The following is an 18,904-nucleotide window of genomic DNA, read 5'->3' as shown; positions in this document are numbered from 1 at the left end:
AATTAGGTTGGATGTGAAGGAATGGGGGGTGGTGGGGCATTTTGTAAATTGGAGGCTGGACGTTCCTCATAAAGGTATTCAGATCTACTTAAAAACAAATAACAATACTGTCTTAACCAAATCAACCACTTGTATGTGAATTAATTCAACCCAATGCTGCAAGTTTCCAACACTTAGTGAAAATTAAATGTTGGTTGATAGATTATTTGAGCACCTTAGAAGTTAGTATAGTACTAAAATATTATCAGAGTTCAGTTAAATACTTAATGCTCCATTCACTTAATTATCCCTTCTGTGAACAACACTAATTATTTTCAAAGACAATGAAACAGTACAGTCACAATTACGTGTCTTTGGAAAAAGTCCTTTAAACATAAAGTAAGAGGCAAGGAGAACCGTGCTGCAAGACTTCTTTCAAGGTCATAGATGGTTATCCCTATTTTGTAAATGAGAAATTAAATCACCAGGGAAACTTAAATGTACTATAAAAGATTTCTAAGAAATTAAATCACATGTCTCAGAACTCTAGCACTTCAAAGTTGATATTAGAGATTTTCAAGGTTTTAAAGGGCATGGGCTTGTTCTTTTCTTTTTAAAAAAGATTGGACTTGAGCTAACAACTGTTGCCAATCTTTTTTTTCTTTTCTCCCCAAAGCCCCCCAGTACATAGTTGTATATTCTAGTTGTGAGTGCCTCTGGTTGTGCTATGTAGGACACCACCTCAGTGTGGCCTGATGAGCAATGCCAAGTCCGTGCCCAGGATCTGACCTGGTGAAACCCTGGGCCGGCCCTTGGGCTTGTTCTTTGAGGAAAAAAATCAGAGGTACCGTGAACTATTTGCATGGAGACACCGCTGGGGTTTCCTAAAATCACCCGTGGGTCTGAGGGCCATCTGGCAGTGATTTGGCCATTGTGGCTGACCAGGCTTGTGTCTTCCTCTTCCCTCCTCTGTTTGCCTTTCTGTAGGTGTGATCTGGGGAAACGCTTCCCTTCCAGGACTGAGCAATGGAGGAGGACTTCTGGGTCAAATATTTACATGTGGCTCTTTTCCTTATCCCAGAGCTCCCGTCCTCGCCCATGGTGGCCTGGTACCTCAGTGTGTGTGCGAAGCAATCCTCCTCAGACTATTCAGCACTTGCTTCACATGAAAATCCAGGCTCTGTGGACCACTTCTCCATCTTTCGTTTTGCTTTTGCTCTTTCTCCCTATTCAGCAGAGCAGTGTGAATAGATTGGATTATGAGTCAATGCAGGCCTATGGGTTGTTGCTATGACAAAAAGGCAGGCTTTGTTTGGGGAATCACATTTGTTCTCCAGCTTTCTCCTGGAAACATAAGAGCCTTTCCTTTTCAAGCAGATTTTCTTTTCCATGCTGAAACCATGGTAAATGTTTCCAATTTATTGGGTAGAACCTGGTGCTGGCTGCACTAGGCACAGTGCATGTTTCAGGAACTCCCTAGGAGGCTGCTGATGGGGAATCTTTGGCTGAGCTCTCATTCATGTGTTACTTTCTTCTTACAGGAGGCGATCGAGATCGGATGACAGCAAATCATGAGAGCTACCTCCTCATGGCGAGCACCCAGAATGATATGGAAGACTGGGTGAAGTCCATCCGCCGAGTCATATGGGGACCTTTTGGAGGAGGTGAGTATATTTTAAAATCATGGAAAAACAAAAGCTAGGCCAAATCTGTTCATCCTTTCCCCCAGCTGCTGTTACTATCAGCTCCTATTTTCAAACGGATAAATGTTAAAATAAATAGTAAACTATTCAACATTATTGCTAGACGTATATCTGAGAAACTCCTAAAAATTTAATTTAGATCAAATTTCATTAATAAACAACCTTCTGTGAATATCTTGAATTATAAAAAGGGATGATATTTTTCTTTTATTTTGGATTTTTCCATCTCACTAACAATAAACAGTTATGGGAATGATACTATAAATGTAGATTAGTTAAGGACATGCAGATATAGGGCAAATTTTTTTTTTTTTAGAGATTGGCACCTGAGCTAACTGTTGCCAATCTTCTTTGTTTTTTTTTTTTTTATTGCTTTTCCTCCCCAAATCCCCCTAATACATAGTTGTATATTTTAGTTGTGGGTCCTTCTAGTTGTGCTATGTGGGAGGCCACCTCAACGTGGCCTGACAAGTGGTACCATGTCTGCGCCCAGGATCCGAACTGGCGAAACCCTGGACTGCCGAAGCAGAGTGCACAAACTTAACCACTCGGCCATGGGGCTGCCGAGGGGCAAAAATTTTTGACTAGTAGCTTTGGAAGGGATCCTAGCTCCCAGATGCTCAGTGGTATCAAAGGAAGGGCAAAACTTTGGATGAGAATCTGATTACTAGAGTAAAATTGCTTTGTGATCAGGCAAGTGTGGATGTGAAAATACATTTTTTTAAAATCTTGTTTAATACAGTGTTGTGAATGCACCATATGAAGAATAAACTAAATAGTGCTATAAATAGAACTAAAAGGAGGAAGAAAGGGTAAAAGATGTCATGTTTGTCTATCAGGGAATATAAAATAGAATAATATAAACAGAAAAATTATTTAAAGCCAAAATTCAGTAAATGAAATCCAAAGAATAAGGACCTCAAAATATTTATCTACAGCCAACGTGTATTTCCAAGAATGTAGAGCTGAATTATTTTATGTTGATGTAGTCAAAATTAATTGAGTTAAATCAAATTCATATTCAGTAAATCAATTATAATTCCCATATTTATTTTATGTTCTCTTTTGTATATTGTCAGCACCTTGAATTCAGAAGTGAATTTTTTCCCATTAATAGGACAGATGCTTCTTAGGCTGATTCGCCACTTTACATTTTAGAATAACTTCAAAAGCTTAGTTTAAAAAGTTGAAAAGTTGCTTAAAGTTAAAACAGTAAAGATTCACTGAAGATATAGAAATTTTACCGGATTAGTGGTATATGCCTGCAAATTATCTGGTTTTTAGCAGTATCTTCTGTTGGGAAAGGAAGAGGTTCCTAACCAGGGCGACCATCCATCCCAGTTTGCCTGGTAACAGTCTGGTTTACAACTGTTGGCCCAGGCTAATTATTGATAATGCTGTCTTTCATACTCACAGTGTCCAGGTTTGGGTGACAACTTATATGGATGGTCACCCTACTCATATATTAAGATAACTAGTAAATGATTACGTAAAACATTTGAAAAGGCTTGTAGGCTGAGATCCGCACCCCACAGCCTAAGCAGAGGACCCCTCGTGATTATTCATGGAAGACACACACTCACCTGCTAGAGACTTGCTGGCACTTTCGGGACCAAGTGGGTGTGGGGGCCTGAGGCTGTGTCTTTTCAAAGTTCCTGTCTCTTCTGAAGACTCCCTTTTCCCCTCTGTTATCAAATTTCTGGGACTCCTGAGTTCAGGAGGATCCTCAATATCTGCTGAAGGAGATATTCTTGTTGAGGGACTATTTCCATCATGTGCTATTTTCTCCCTTTTCACCAGAAAAATGAGTGACATCTGGTTAGCTTCACCAAAGCAGCAGCCGCAGGAGGTCCCATCAGCCTGGGAATATCAGAAATGATCCCAGTGAGACCGGGCAAGAGCTATAGATGAACCTGGAGGGGATGCTGTAGTAGCTGATTGGTTTATATACTTTATCCTATGGAATATGCTACAGGGATTTTGCAGTGCTTGAGTCAAATTTACTTTTAAAGAGATTTATTTTAGCATAGAATACTCACAGTAGAAACAATGCTCCAGAGAATAAATCTTCTCCTACCCTCTTTGTTTAATTGAAGAGTGTCATGAGATTGCAAAGCAAGCTCTTAAAGTACTCATTCAGTTTGCTAGAATTCCTTTGTGATTCATATGAACATCAGAATTTTCTAAAGTTATTACAGAATACAGAACCGAACTGAAGGGTGACCCTGACATAAGTTTGCAACTGTCACCCATACTCTTGGGTTTCAAGTGGTTGTATTAATATAGCACCTCTATGCTCATTGATTGAATTTTAAAGAAATGTTAAAATTTGGGTTGTAAACAATAAATTTATCTGACTGAGAACCCTTTTATTTATCTTGTATGTTAGGATTCCACTTACTATTTCATTGAAAATGTTTTCCACTGATTGAGAATGTTTTAGAACCACTGTTTTAGTTCAACTCCACATTTTGTGATAAGGTCGTTAAGACCCTGGGAGGATGAATGATTCACCAAGTGTCACACTGTGAGTAACATAAGTAGGAAGAAAACTGGTGTCTTCTGAGTTGGGAGCATCCTACTGCTTTATAGCACAATAGTGTGATCTATTACTTCTACTATGGGAGTGAAAACCCCACAATTACAAGTCCATGCCTTATAGTATATTCTTCAGTATATGAAAAACGAAAGTTTTTCAAAGTGTGATAAGTAGAATGAATACAATTTTTTGAGTCCTTCAAAAATATCTGAATTGATAGCATCAAGAAAGTGAAATGACAACCCACAAAATGAGAGGAAGTATTTCCAGGTCATAAATCTGATTTTGGACTTGTATCCAGAATATATAAAGAACTCTTACAGCACAATAATAAAGACAAATTGAAAATTGACCCAATTTGACTCAATTAAAAAATGGGCAGAGAATCTGAATAAATATTTCTCCAAGGGAACTATACAAATGGCCAATAAGCACATGAAAAGATACTCAATATTATTAGTCATCAGGGAAATGCAAATCAAAGCCACAATGAGATACCACTTCATACACACTAGGATTGTTAGAATCAAAAAGTCTGATAATAACAAGTATTGGCAAAGATGAGCAAAAATTGAAAGCTTCCTGTATTGTTGGTGGGAATGTAAAATGATGTAGCTGCTTTTGAAAACAGTCTAGCAATTCCTCAAGTGATTAAACAGAGTTAACATATGACCAACATTTGCACTCCTAGGTATATAGCCAAGAGAAATGAAAAGATATGTCCACACAGAAACTTGTATATGAATAGTTATAACAACATTATTCCTAATAGCCAAAAAGTGGAAACACCTAAATGTCCATCAACAGACTAATCAATAACAGGAAGTGAAATTTCCATACAATGGATTATTTAGCCATAAAAAGGAATGAGATATTGATATGTGCTACAATATGAATGAACCTTGAAAACATTATGCTAAGTGGAAGAAGCCAGTGACAAAAGACTGCATGATTCCATTCATATGAAAGTACAGAACAGAGAAATCTATAGAGACAGAAAGTAGATTAGTTGTCACTTAGGACCCACAGGGGAATAAGGGGGTGGCAGGGGTGGGGGTGGGGAGTGATAGCCAAAAGATATGGGATCTCTTTTTGAGGTGATGAAATGTTCTAAAATTCACTGTGATGACAGTTGCATATATCTGAGTATACTAAAAACCATTGAATTGAACACTTTAAATGGGAGAATTCTATGATATGTGAATTATAATAAAGCTGTTCGAGAATAATTACCTTTGGTAAGAGAATACACTTCCTCTTCCTTTCTCAGTTATGGAACCCAAGACTTTGTCAATCCTAAATAGACCTGTTGGCTTCCAACCTCCTTCCTACTGCTCAAAGATTGTTGCGGTTATTGATTAAATGGCAACTGTAAAGACATTTGGCAGGTGACATATCAGCTTGCTTTATCAATTTCTGTATACCATCTTTGGATACATTTTAAATGTGTCCGTTACAGAGAGGGCATTTCATTGTCTGTATTGCAGTTTCACAACCTGTGTTTTTAAAAAATTAAAGTTTTTCATGAGGCACTGAAGCTTATCTTTGTTCAGGTTCTGTCTCCATGTAAAATGCTCCCTTTTTACCATTTCAATAACAGATATTTGAATAAAACATAGGAGACACCTGAGGAGCTTGTCTAGCTTTTCAATCTCTTAGAAATTAAAAACTGGTAAGTGAAAATCATAAAGTGTAGGGCTTTGGAATTTCCTTATAATAAGTAAAGCAAACGTATAACAAATGCTCAGATGGGGGAAGAGAACCCATGGAAATGTGAAAAGTAGATATCCTCTCTTAACGACCTAGCCTGCCAACGAAGTTTGGCATTGAATCTACATACCTCCACTTTGTGTTAACAGCTCAAAATCACCCATAACAGTTGCTTCCCTATTAATGATGCTGGGAGGCACATGGTTTCTGCTTGAAGGTCAAATCCTAAAGTCGGGATGTCAAAACATTTATTTTACTTTGGAAAAGTTTCGGGCTTTTGTTTGTTTTATTTGTTTATTTTTGTTTTTTCACACTCGGTTTCTTTGCAGTTGTTTCTGAGACAATGAATATGGAAGTGCCCAGCCCAGGATCTGGGGTGGGTGAGAATCCATTAGCTGTTCATTAGATCTGAGTCTATAGCCTAACTTTAGCTACTAACAAAACCAAGTTCTTCCTGTGTATTTCTGTCTGCTTATGAAAAGAGTTGAGTCAGAGACTGATCAAGGCAGTAAAAATACTGAATGTTTAATACAGTGTGAATAATGTGAATGTGCCTAATCCTCACGATGAATCATTAATGTGTGGGCAGGCAGGGGTTAATTAAGAGGCACGGTGGTGTTGAAACTGACACCGCCTGCTGTGAGATCTTGGGTAGGTGGTGTTATCCCCTCACCTTTCAGTTCCTCACTTGTGAAATAAGAAAACTGGACAAAGCTGTTTTAACTTTCCAGCCCCAAAGTCCCGTGACTCCGTGTGTTCCCTCCACACCAATGCTCGGGTCAGGGAAGTTGTCAGCTGGCCGAGGTCTCTCGCAGTCCAGCACCGCCACTGTCTCCATTGTACTGGGTTGTATTTCTCCGTTCCCTGTTTTCCTGGCAGCATGCTGTGACGTAGAAGGGAAAAGCAGTGTTTGAAGCATGGGGCAGAAATAACGAATAATGATTCCTCAGGGATAGTAATGATGTTTCTAAAGGGAGTATCTTTGTACTACTCCTCACAGTTCTGTGAGGCTCCTGGTGAAGGGCTAGGGAGGAAGGCAGGGGCCCTGGGGGTCAGTTGGGGTTAAGGCACCGGCATTCCAAATCTGCTCCTGGAACAGCCAAGTGGATGAATGATTAACCCAAGGAGTAAGTCGCTCAGTGAGTTGGGACCAATAGGGCTGGTGGACATGAAGGCTGGGGGCAGAGGTGCTTGCAAGAGCAGGGGAGAAAGTTGAAAGCAGGATTGGTTTTCAGATCATAACCAGATATATATATATATATGTATAAACACACACACGTACGGGTTGTGTTGATTCATTCTGTGGTTATACCTGCAGATTCTGTTACTCGATTTCGAGTATTTTTCTGTTTCACATATATATACAAATATACACACATACTTTATTGACGTGCACATTTAAATCAGCACTCACAAATAGATTCAATTGCAAAGCACCCGAAAAAAATAAATCTTATATAGGAAGAGAATAAATGCAGGAAAGAGGGAACAAAATGTTCCTCCCCTTTGGGGTGGGTTGGGGACTGTTTGATTTCTGGAGGGGCTGAGCCACCGACTGTAACGGGGCTGCACGAGATGAGAGCCAGCCTGCAAGTCCGCACAAAGTCGGAGGCAGAAGACTGGGGTTCGCCCCGCCGCGTGGCACTCTCCCTCCTCCCCTGACTGTTGTGACTGCACCTGCTGCATGTGACCGGCAGGCACTGAAGGCAGCCTCAGCTACAGCCATGGTGACGAGGCAGCCGCAGCCCTGCCAGCTCCCGCCCAGCTCTCATTGAGAAAAGGGGAGCCGGCCGGAGCAGGAGGAGGGGGAGGAGAAGCTCCCTGCAGAGCGGCTCCTGCCCGGATCGAGAAGCCTCCTGGAATGGGCATTCGACTGTTCTGACGTGGCGATTCCCTCGGGAGCCCCGGGAGTTTGAAGACACACGGGAAAAGGGAGAAACCGCAGAGAGCGTCAAAGGATGAGGGGTGCTGTAAAAGGAGCAGGGGAGTCCTGTGAAAAGAATCCATCATGCACTGAAAGGCTTTCTGGAGAAGGTGCCCTGATTTGCCTCCCCTATTGCTCAGATCAAAGGAGCCCGCAAGGACAGTCCTGAAGGATTCCTCAAGGGCCTTTTTGTCATTGTTCCTCTGTCCCCTTGCACACGGCTATTTGCTGACCTTTCCAGAGGAATCTCAGTCCCCCAGTTCCAGCTGAGAAGACAGTTCTTTAAAAAAAAAAAAAAAAAAAAATTCCTGCTGTTTGAACGGGAGGTGCAGCTTGCTGGCTGTGGTGCTTTTTGCTGTGACATTTTGGAATGTCTGCAGAAACTTAAAAAAAAGAGAAAAACAACGTTAAAAACTCCCTGGATTAGGCAAGAGCAAAGGAAGTTTTTGCCAAAAAGAAGTAAATGAGAGGTGGTGGTAACTTATCCCTGATCCAGGACCTGGATGATCAAAACCTTCGGGTTCTAGGAAGCAGCACTTCAAACCTAACAAATAAACAAACATGAGACGGAGTGGCTGTGGGGTCTCGCGCAGAAGCGGGTCGTAAAGGCAGCCTGAAACTGGTCAGAACTTCGGGCCTGTATGATGCCTGAAGATCGAAACACTGGGGGACGCCCCTCAGGTGCCTTAGCGTCAACGCCTTTCATTCCTAAAACTACATACAGAAGAATCAAACGGTGTTTTAGTTTTCGGAAAGGTAGGTAGATAATATGTTAATGTCCTTTAAAAAAATATGCATATATTCTCTGATGCTTTAAAGTCAGTTTTATGCTCAGATAAAATGGGATTTTGGAAACCAAGAGCTTAAAACTGTATGAGAGTGACTTACGTGCGTCTTTGCTTGTCTATACTTGTTTTTCAAGGTTCGTATTGATCTGTTTATTACTGAACGGGCCGAGTAGGCGGGGCTTAACGAATGGTGGTCCTATAGGAATCACCTTGACTAACAGAGAGCTAAGCAAGCTGGCCTGACCATCCCGAGAGGAGGGGCCAAGACCACCTTGGGCTGTTCCTAGACCCAAATCAGGCAGCCATGTCGTTATCCCTTAAAGTGAGTCCCTCTCAAATCCCTATTCTGTGCTCCCATCACGTGGGTTTGGTTCTGGCTGCCCGTGCTTGCCTCACCTCCACGGCTGAGAAAATCTTAATAATCAGGTTATCTGTAGTGACTCTTTTCAGGAGACTTTCAACCATATTGATTAACACTGATTAGAAATAGATGTCACCTTGACTTTCCAAATACATCATAAGGTGGCTTTGGAGAGGCCAAAGATATCAACCATCAGGAACAAGGAGTGGAAAAACAGAACAACTTGTGATCGCTAAAAGAAACTAAGCATTTCAGAATTGATGTGTGCAGGGGGAGTTAAAGGGTACAGCATAGGTAAAATGAGATGTTTTTAGAAAATGTTTGTGTATCAAAATATTTTAAAATGTCCTTTAGCTTAAAATGGGAATAACTGAATGGAATGATTATTTAAATTGGAACTAGGTAATTATAATTTTAATGTCATAAGCTAATAATTTAATCGGGAGCTGATTTGAGTAACATCTAAGGTTGTTCCTTCTCCCCTTTTTCTTTGATTTGCCATCTATTAATTAATCCTCTCTATTTAGTAACTAACAAAAAATGAGAATAAAACAAAATAAGAAAAACCACATATATAAAGCCAAATATGGTGGGAACTTTTTAAGACTAAATCTTGTTCCTTCTGAGTCTCTTTGAGCAGTTAAGATCTGGCTATGATCATTATCATATATTATCAGCAAGGAACTCAGGTGTTAATTTATATTCTCCCTCATCCACGAAGATAATTAAATAAGAGATACATGTCTCATATTTTATAGATCTTTAGAGATTTCACGGTTACTGTAAGATTGCGTCACCGACAGAGAAATTGACGATGATAGAGATTGAAAAAGGCTAGGGACTAACTGCTTAAAGGACATTCTCTCTTCTAGTTCCCCACCCCTCAGCAACTAAATTGGGTTTCTCCAAACACATAGAGAGGGTCTACTTTTCTGGGTTATTGCTATTCCTTTGTAACATGAGATGTTCTGGGGACAATTAATTTATCTTTGAAGCACAGAGCAAGGCGTTTTTTACCTTCTCCACCTTCTCTCCTCCAATAGTGCAGTATAGCATATCCACAAGAATCCTGGCTAGCACTGCTGTTCATCACACCCTCTTCCCTTTCTCCTTAAATACCAACGAGAGAAGCAGTGCCTGTAAAGAAAATCCCCGTGGGCTGCAAACGGCAACCACAGGAGTGGGGAACAGCTTCCATCTATCATCTCCCATGGGCTGCTTTTAAAGTATTGTCTTTTCCTATGCAAAGTCTTAGTAATATGAGGAATGTTCAGCATCCGAGTCAAAGATTAACAGATTTTCAGTTTGCAAAACTATATTCTGGTTTCTGTCAGAACCACAGAGAGAAGAGGTGCAGAAAGCATTCAGCTGTTTTAAGTTTTCTTTGCCTTTCTCCGAGCCGACCACATAGCAGCCTCTCTGAGTTCGCTGGCTGCAGGACCACAGTTACGCAGTGGGGCTGGGAAGAGAAGGTGCGCAGCTGCTGTGCGATGCTGTTTGTGTGCTGCGCTGGCCGTTCATGTCAGCCGCAGCCTGAAACACAGAGCGTTTACATCTTTATTTAAGGTCTGGAACTGGAAAGAATGAACTTTTCTTTCAATCCTGGGTTCCCAAACTGCTCCACCTTAAGAAGAGAGTGTTCTTTTGTGCTTTGTTTAATCTCCTGGGTACTCAAGTAGTTCAAGAAGTGGCCCTGGGTTTCAAGTTCCTCTCCCAAGCCTGTTGGAGAGCATCGGCTTAAGCCATTTCAATGAAAGCAAAAGGGAGAGTGCATGGAGCGTGGAAAAGCGCCCAGAAGTGAAAAACGTTGACATGTCTGCTTTTCCTGATTCACATTTAAAACGTATTTTTTACTGTTGTCAAGGGTAGGCCGACAGAAGAGGAGACTCGCTCTTTAGAAATGCTCTCAAAATGAAGTGTGGCCTTAAATGAAAGTTCCCAGAGGCCTGGTGGTGGTGGTGGTTGCATGCCATGTGAGCCACAATTAACTACTCCAGGCTCCCTTCTCTTCTGGACCTCTGCTGTCCTTTATTGCCCTTTCAGCTCTTTCTCTCTTTGTTTAATTTCCCCATAGTTTTAAAAATCTAGGAACTGAGAAACATCAATTAGGCAGGAAGCTGGGGATGACGCTGCTTTGGGTCTATGTTCTGGTGAGACAAAAATTACAATGTGTTTTTCACCCTGTTTATTTTGAAACTATAATTTTTTTTAACCTTTATAAGATTCACATCTAATATTGGGAGCTCGACCAGTCTTTTGATTCCTCGGGAGTACATAACACTTCGGGTCTTGAATGTTGATGTTAATTTTTAGTCATAATAGGCCACCTGGTTTAAGGTTGTGATCACAGGGCATACTAAAGTAAATTTTTAAACTCTGACTTTATCTTGTTTTGTTCCTGAGTTGCTCTCTTCTGGGAGATAAGTCATCATTAATTCCCCAGTGGCTTTTCCTATGCTGTGCCACTTAGCGGTCATGCACTGTTGCTTCTTCCTTCTTTATATACTTTCAGCTCCATTTCTATTTCCATCTCTTCAGGTCTCTGTGTCTTTATTGCGTCCTGCACAAAACTTACTTTAACCTAAGAAGTGGCTCTTCAGGACAGCAGCCATCCTCACCTCTTTCCATCCCCAACATTCTTCACAAATTCCTACAACACACGGTCCGTCTTGTAAAGCATCACCCACTTGGTTTTCCTGAAACTGTACTGTCAAGCAAGGTTCCACAGCTCAAAAGTTTTTTATGAGTCCTTGTTGCTCCCAGGAGGAAGCCCTAATGATTTCATGTAATTATCAAGGCCTTCTAACCAATTCCAACGGTTCCCTAGTTAAACTCCTAGTTCCCCAGACTGTCCCTCTCTTTTTCTCTGAACACATCCTCTCCACCACATCTTTGCTTTTGTTCACTTTGTCCCTCTGCTACAGTGCTCTCTCTCTCTCCTCTGTTGTCTGGCCAAACTTCATGCTTTCTTTAAGGCAGTGTTGGCTTTCATTTCTTTATCCATTATACTCTTTACTCTGTAGCCCTTATATTTCATCTCTGCTGCCAGTTGGCCACCTTATCATCATAACCATCTTAAAGTGCCCTATACACATTTGTGGTAAAAAAAAAAAAAAAAAAAGGTATTTGTTTATTTCTTCCCAAAGTGAAGCATGGCAATAGATCTATTTAATCAAAGATTTCAGGTTGATTGCAAACTGGTAAAGTACTGTATAATTATCTATCTTTTCTTGCTAATCTGTAGTCAATAATGAATTAATATAGAATGTCTTTATAGTGCTGGTGGATAAGACCAACATTTTCTTTAAACTTTATCGTGTGTTGTGTATGTTGTAATCACATATATGGAAATTGATTTGTTCAACAGAATACTGCTCTCCAAATCCAAATAATTTTAAATGGTGCTGTGATGTTGTGATTTGTCATAAGAAATATATATTTGATCTTCCTCCCATTTCTGGCACAGAGCTCCTAAAATCCTTGGAATTTCCTGAGCAATAAGAGCAATAGGAGCATCTTTTGTCATAATATTTCGTCTCTTGTCCTCAGTTCCTGAAATCACTTCAGAGCTATAAAAGTGAAACAGGTGTCTTGTTATTCATAACAAGCCCCTTTCCACCTCAGCTGGGTTTATGTTAGTGATGTGACTTTTGGGAAGCACCTAAGGACAGGGTTGGCTGCCGGGGAACCAACCATGAATCGAGGATTGGAGCTTTCAGTCCACCCCCTGATTTTCAGGGAGGGGAGAGGGACTAGCAGTTGAATCAATCACTAATGGCCAATGGTTTCATAAATTAGGCTTGTGTGGTGAAGCCTCCTTAAAAACTTCAAAGGACTGGGTTCAGAGGGCTTCTTGGTTGGGGAAACAAAACACTTCCACGTGCCACTGTGCTGGGCCCCAAACTCCGTGAGGACAGAAGCTCCATTGTTTGGGACCTTGCCCTATGTATCTCTTCATCTGGCTGTTGATTTGTATCCTTTAATATCCTTTGTAATAAACCAGTAATCTAGTGGGTAAACGGGTTTCCTGTGTTCTATGAGCCACTCTAACAAATTAATGGAACCCAAGAAGAGGGTCATTGGAACCTCCAATCTGTAACTAGTCAGTCAGAAACACAGGAGATAACCTGGGCTTGTGACTGGCATCTAAAGTGGGAATGAGGGGGCAGTCTTTTGGGACTGAACCCTTAACCTGTGGGATCTGTTGCTGTCTCTGGGTAAATGGTGTCAGAATTGAGTTGCATTGTAGGACACCCAGCTGGTGTCCGAGAATTGCTCATTGCTAAGTGTGGAACCACCCTCCCCCCCAAATTGGAATGGGGCCCACAACCTTTTTAGGTGCTATAAATGAGTAACTGGTTAATTCATGTATTAAAGTTTTATGGAGCATCTGCCAGGTGATGATGGGGATGAGAAGACAGACAAAACAGGCTGCTTCCAGTCTATGAGTTCACAGACTCCTCGGGGATAAATAAACATAAATAAGTACTTACTCTGTGATAAGCACTACACCAAACTATGTACAAAATCTAAGGAGCCCATGAACGAAAGACTGACCACAGGCTCATCTGGAAAGGCAATGACTCATCTGAACTACAGGAAGTCAGATTTAGCCTTTGGAAGTTACAGAAGACATTTTCTTCTATATGATCTAAAGAGAGTGGTCAGCATGCCTATGGAAAAATACATCTGAATTGAATTAACATAACACGGTAGAAAAGGAAAGACCTTTAGAATCATAGACCTGTGTTTGTATCCCAGATCTGCCACTTTCTAGATCTGTGACCTCAGGTCACTTAGCATTTCTGAACCTCTGAATTTGTTTGTTAAAGAGAGATCTCCTTGAGGAATATCTGTCTCAAATAAGAAAATGTAGATAAATTGCACAGCGAGGTACCTGGATGTAAATGGTGTCTGTGATTGCTGGTCCAAGACCTAGGCCACTGGGTCACTGTGCTCACATTATTACATCTTCTTAATTTTGCCATACCTTTAGTTTTCTTCCTACTTTCTCACTCTGACTACAAAAAGAGTCAAGATTCTACCAAACATTCACCAGTTATTACGGATTCTGAGCTCCTTCGATTAAAAGTTTTTATTCATATAAGGTTTGTTGGCTACTTAGAAAATGCTGGTAACAGACTGAAGTAAGCTTTGGCTATTTTTGTTTCTTAGTTCTGCACTAAAATGAATGCCTTTTATTTTTGTTTGTCCATTTACTGTGGTGCATGTTCATTTTTAATTGGAAATTATTACAATCCTGGCGATACCAAGGCTTATTCTGCTAGGAGGGTTGCAGTAAGCAGAAGGATAAGTAAAAGCAAATTCCCTACCTGGCTTAGCATGTGATCTCTAAAAAGGAAGAGAGAAAGAACTCTGAACAATACCTGATAACCAAGAATTTGAACCATAATCAAGAACCTTTTAAACTTCTGGATTTCTATCAGCAAACCAAGGATTTTTTTTGTTTTCAAATTTTTATAGAAATCAATGCCACAACCTGAGAACTATTGATGAGTTTCATTTTACATTGGAGTTACTCGTTTATTTCCCATAATTGAAGAGATGAGGTGTTTTTGTTTTAATGCGCGTATTAATTCCACAAATGTTTATGAAATCTTCAGTCCTTGCTCACTTTGGTATTAAGTTCCAGGGACTTAAGCAATAGAGTTTGCCTATGTGCCTAGACCCTTCAGGTTACTGTGACCAAATGTCACAGACTGGGTAGCTTATAAACAAAGGAGTTAATTTCCCATGGTTCTGGAGACTGGAAGTCTGAGATGAGGCCAGGACGGTTGGGTTGTGGTGAGAACCTTCTTCCCGGCTGCACGCTCAACTTCTTGTATTCTCACATGGCAGAAAGGGATGAAGGAGAGACCTCTCCAGAATCCCTTTTATAAAGGCAATTATCCCATTCATGGACTCTGCCCTCATGCCCTAATCGCCTCCCAAAGGCCCCCCTCCCAATACTTTAGGCATCAGGTTTTCAACATAAGAATGTGAAGGAGACATGGACATTCAGACCATGGCACTGTGGTAGAATGGAGCATGAGCCCTGGAGTCCGCCAGTCTGGCACCAATCCCGCTTCAGTCCTTGTGTCTGTGGCACCTTGGGAAATTTCCCTAAGCCTCTCTGAAGTTCATAGGATAGGTATATAGTATGCAGCTATTATCAGATGTTATTTATAATAATCAATAAATGTAAAATAATTATTTTATTATAATTGTAAAAATGTAATCCTCTTTTGACTGTGCAGATAGGCATCTAAATGAATAGTTACAGAGCAATGTGTTAAGGAGTCAAAGAAGAAACATATCAAGCTTTGCCTCTGGGGTGGAGCGGAGGGAATGCTAGTGAAGTCTCCACACAGGAGATGATAGGAGTTGAATCTTACAGGATAAGTTTTCCTAGGCTGACTCATGACAGCAGGAGCTCCTTCTAGAAGGATGCCTGAAGACGTGATAAGTCATGCTACCTTTAGGAAATGACAAATAGTTCAGTATAGTTAGTGAGCATGTGGTTTGTGAGGAAGCAGCAGAAATGAGGGTGGATATGGCATGTGCCTGGCACATAGTGGGTGCTACCTAAACATTTGTTGTTCAGTGGTAGATGAAGAGGCAGAGACCAGATTGTGAGGACTTTGTATTTCATGAAAAAGAGTTTGGTTGGCCAGTGGGCACCATTGGAAGAAATGAAGCAGAAGAGTGGCCTGATCCAGTTTAAATATTATGAAGATCACTGTGGCAGCGCTTGCCTGAATTGAGGGCTCTGCTCTTCAAAAAGTTAAGAAATATTGAGGATCTAACCTTATGTAGTGGCAATGAATTTGGAAGGGACCAACCTGTGATTAAATGAGAGGCATAGAGGAAGGAGGAATCTAGGTTGACTCTCAGATGGCACTTCAATGGTTTGGGGGAATAGCTGATACTGATAACCAAAATCAGAATTGCAAGAAGAAAAACAGGTTTGGAAGAAAAGATGACATAGCCAGTTTTAGAAATTTTGAGTTTGAAAATGTTTTGAGATATCCGTGTTGAAATGTCTAATGGGCTTTTAGAAATTCACTGCTAGAGATCATAAGAATGGCCTAAATCGAGAGATAAATCTTGGAATAATTGACATACAATGAGATTGAATGGAGTGAGCAAAGAAATTGTTTCAAATAAGGTGAAAATAAGGCTGAAAATAGGACCAGCCAACTTATGAAAGGGTGTAGTAAGTAGCATACTCAAGAAGGAGACTGAGAAGAACATTCTGGAAGGCATGGATTATGTAACATGTGAGAAGTGTCAGGAAGAAGAAGGAGATTGATAGTTTTAAAAGGAGTGAGGCATAAAGTAATACAAAAAAATATGACTGTCAGTGGTTTGACAACCAGGAAGTTGTTGGTGACTATAGAAAAAGATCTTTTAGTGGAGTGACGGTGTCAGAGGCCAAAATGCATATGTTGGCAAGAGGATAGAGAGTGATGCAATAGAGCCTGAGTCGCACTTGACTGGGAATCGAGAGGCAAAGGGAATAAATAATTACAGGGCATGGAGAGTCCCAGAAGGTTTGGCTTTGTATTTATTTGTTTATTCATTTTTAAGAAGGATGGAATGCAAATATATTTCTCTGATCACACTCACTAACTTCACAGGCTGCCTCTAGGTATTGGGTATATAAATCACATGTGACAGTGGAATCTCACAAATCCTGAAGGATGGTTAGATTTCTCTCTCTCTTTTCCTCTCTCCAGTTGAGACAGCCTCCCACAAGTGCAATAAATTCACCTGTGTGATTTACTTTCTCAGTCTAGTGAAAAGTCACATCGTGGAGGATGCTTCATGATGCCATCAATGTACTTCCAGGAAAAGTATGCAAGACACACCATCGTCAACCAGAGATTCCCAAAAAGGTTTTATCAGGGAGTGTGAAACTTTCCTGGGAACGTCAATGGACGTAGCTGGGACTGGTTGCATGTCTCACACCACAGGGAATATTCTTGTTAATTATCTACTAATCTTGTGTTCTTTTCCTCATTCTACTAGTTGGGCATAGCTCATGACCTTTGTGCTTTTCTGTTAATTTTAAAATTTGAAATTTCACTGCACCTTCAAAAAAAAATCTAAATAAAACAGCTTTTTAAAAATAATTTTCCCGGGGGCCAGCCCAGTGGCGAGGTGGTTAAGTTCATGTGCTCTGCTTCAGCCACCCAGGGTTCACAGGCCTGGATCCCAGGCCTGGACCTCCACACAGCTCGTCAAGCCTCACTGTGGTGGCATCCAACATAAAATAGAGGGAGACTGGCATGAAGGTTAGCTCAGTGACAATCTTCCTCAAGCAGAAAGAGGAATATTGGCAACAGATGTTAGCTCAGGGCTAATCTTCCTCACCAAAAAATAAATAAAATTTTCGCCCTAGCTTTCATCATAAAAACCATCCTCATACAGAAGATTAACTCACACCACCTGTTGCAAGCCAGAAATGTGTGGAACGTTTTATTTCCAGTGCTACAGAATGGGAAGTATATATCTACTGTAATTCTTTCCAAGACCAGATCAAGAGCAGAAAACTATTATTTTTCCACGGGAATTTCTAAGCATATGTACATATTGTCCGCATGCTTTAACTCTCATACATATTAGGTAGCTAAGTAGACATAGCTGTTTATGTTCCCCTCTGTATGTAGGGGAAATCCTTTCCTTGGTCACAATGCTCACTAAATGTTCAGGGTTTTTTTCATTCTTTTTTTTTTCTGACCTCCCCCCATATTTACATTTTCTCAACAGAAATTACCCCTCCTAGTGTGATGACAGGAAGTGAGGTAGGAAAGCTAGTATACACAGTTTTCTTCCCCCATAGCTCAGTTTTCAGCCATTGAGCACACTTCGCAGTATTGTGTACTAGATACAGAATGGCTCTGAATCCAAAAGTCTTGAACGAATCCTGGCTCCACTATGTACTAGCTGTGTGACATTCAGCAACTTACTTAACCCTTCTGTGCTTCAGTCTCCTCCTCAGTAAAATGAGAGTAATAGTGGTGCCTACCTCATTGAGTGCTGTGAGTTTCAAGTGAGAGAAATGCAGATAAACTACTTGTCCCTATGCCTGGCATACATAAGTACAGCTTAGCCACAGTCACTTTCTAGAGCACAGAGAAGATAAGCCACTATACTCCTTTTTAGAATTTACTAATATTTTAAATTACTAGAAAATTAGGATGCATGGTAATTGTGATTAAATAAAAAGGAAGAGGGCTGGTTTTCAGGAATGAACAAAGGTTTTAAGGCTGAAGAAATCTGGATGTGGACTTCCATTCTGCCACTTGATGCTCTGTAACTAACCTTGGGTAATTTATTTAATCTCTCTGAGCACCAGTTTCTTCTTGTATAGGATAGCTACATTATATATTTATTACGAAAACGAGAGAATATATGGCAAGAACTTAGTATGAACTTAGTATATAATGTGTTCTTAATAAATTGGAGGATGTTCAGGCTCTTGGCTTTTAATTTCTTGCTGTAACTCTTAAGTAAATTCTTGTCGTAAAGGCAAGCCTATATGTACAAGAAAAAAAAAAAAAAGGAAACCAGAGTATTCATCTAAAGCAAACTTACCCCTTCCTTTATCACTTCTCTAAATTGTCGGGAAAGAAGAAATCCTGAGAGTTTTAAGAAAAGAAAGTTTGACTGTTTTTCATTACTGCATAAAACCAAATCTTGGAAGTTGGGGTCTCATTTGTAGCACACATAGACATTGACTTGGAACATCTTTAGTAGAATTCTGCTGGATTTAGAGAGAAACCTTACGTAATATATTTATCCATCCAAAGCAATAAGTGGAAAATCACACATACATGAGATTTATTCCCAAATGTCAACATTATTTTTTTAAATAATCTATAAGGGCCTGTGAAA

At 40.4% G+C, this 18,904-nt stretch overlaps 1 protein-coding gene across 10 annotated transcripts in view; it reads left to right on the top strand.

Annotated features, from left to right (window-relative positions):
• Nucleotides 1–18,904, top strand: part of ARHGAP24 (Rho GTPase activating protein 24) — a 705,468-nt gene that overhangs the window by 631,950 nt on the left and 54,614 nt on the right. For 9 of the 10 annotated variants that reach the window (XM_070505415.1, XM_070505414.1, XM_014854138.3 and 6 more), the window contains one exon: nucleotides 1,521–1,643. In XM_070505415.1, the coding sequence (XP_070361516.1) occupies nucleotides 1,521–1,643 (123 nt within the window). Of the gene's footprint in view, nucleotides 1–1,520; nucleotides 1,644–7,626; nucleotides 8,612–18,904 lie in introns of those variants that run through there. The other variant, XM_014854139.3, reaches the window with a different exon arrangement.

This window comes from Equus asinus, chromosome 3 (assembly GCF_041296235.1).
Source record: "Equus asinus isolate D_3611 breed Donkey chromosome 3, EquAss-T2T_v2, whole genome shotgun sequence".
Taxonomy (NCBI): domain Eukaryota; kingdom Metazoa; phylum Chordata; class Mammalia; order Perissodactyla; family Equidae; genus Equus; species Equus asinus.
This window is presented reverse-complemented; position numbering and strand designations above follow the sequence as displayed.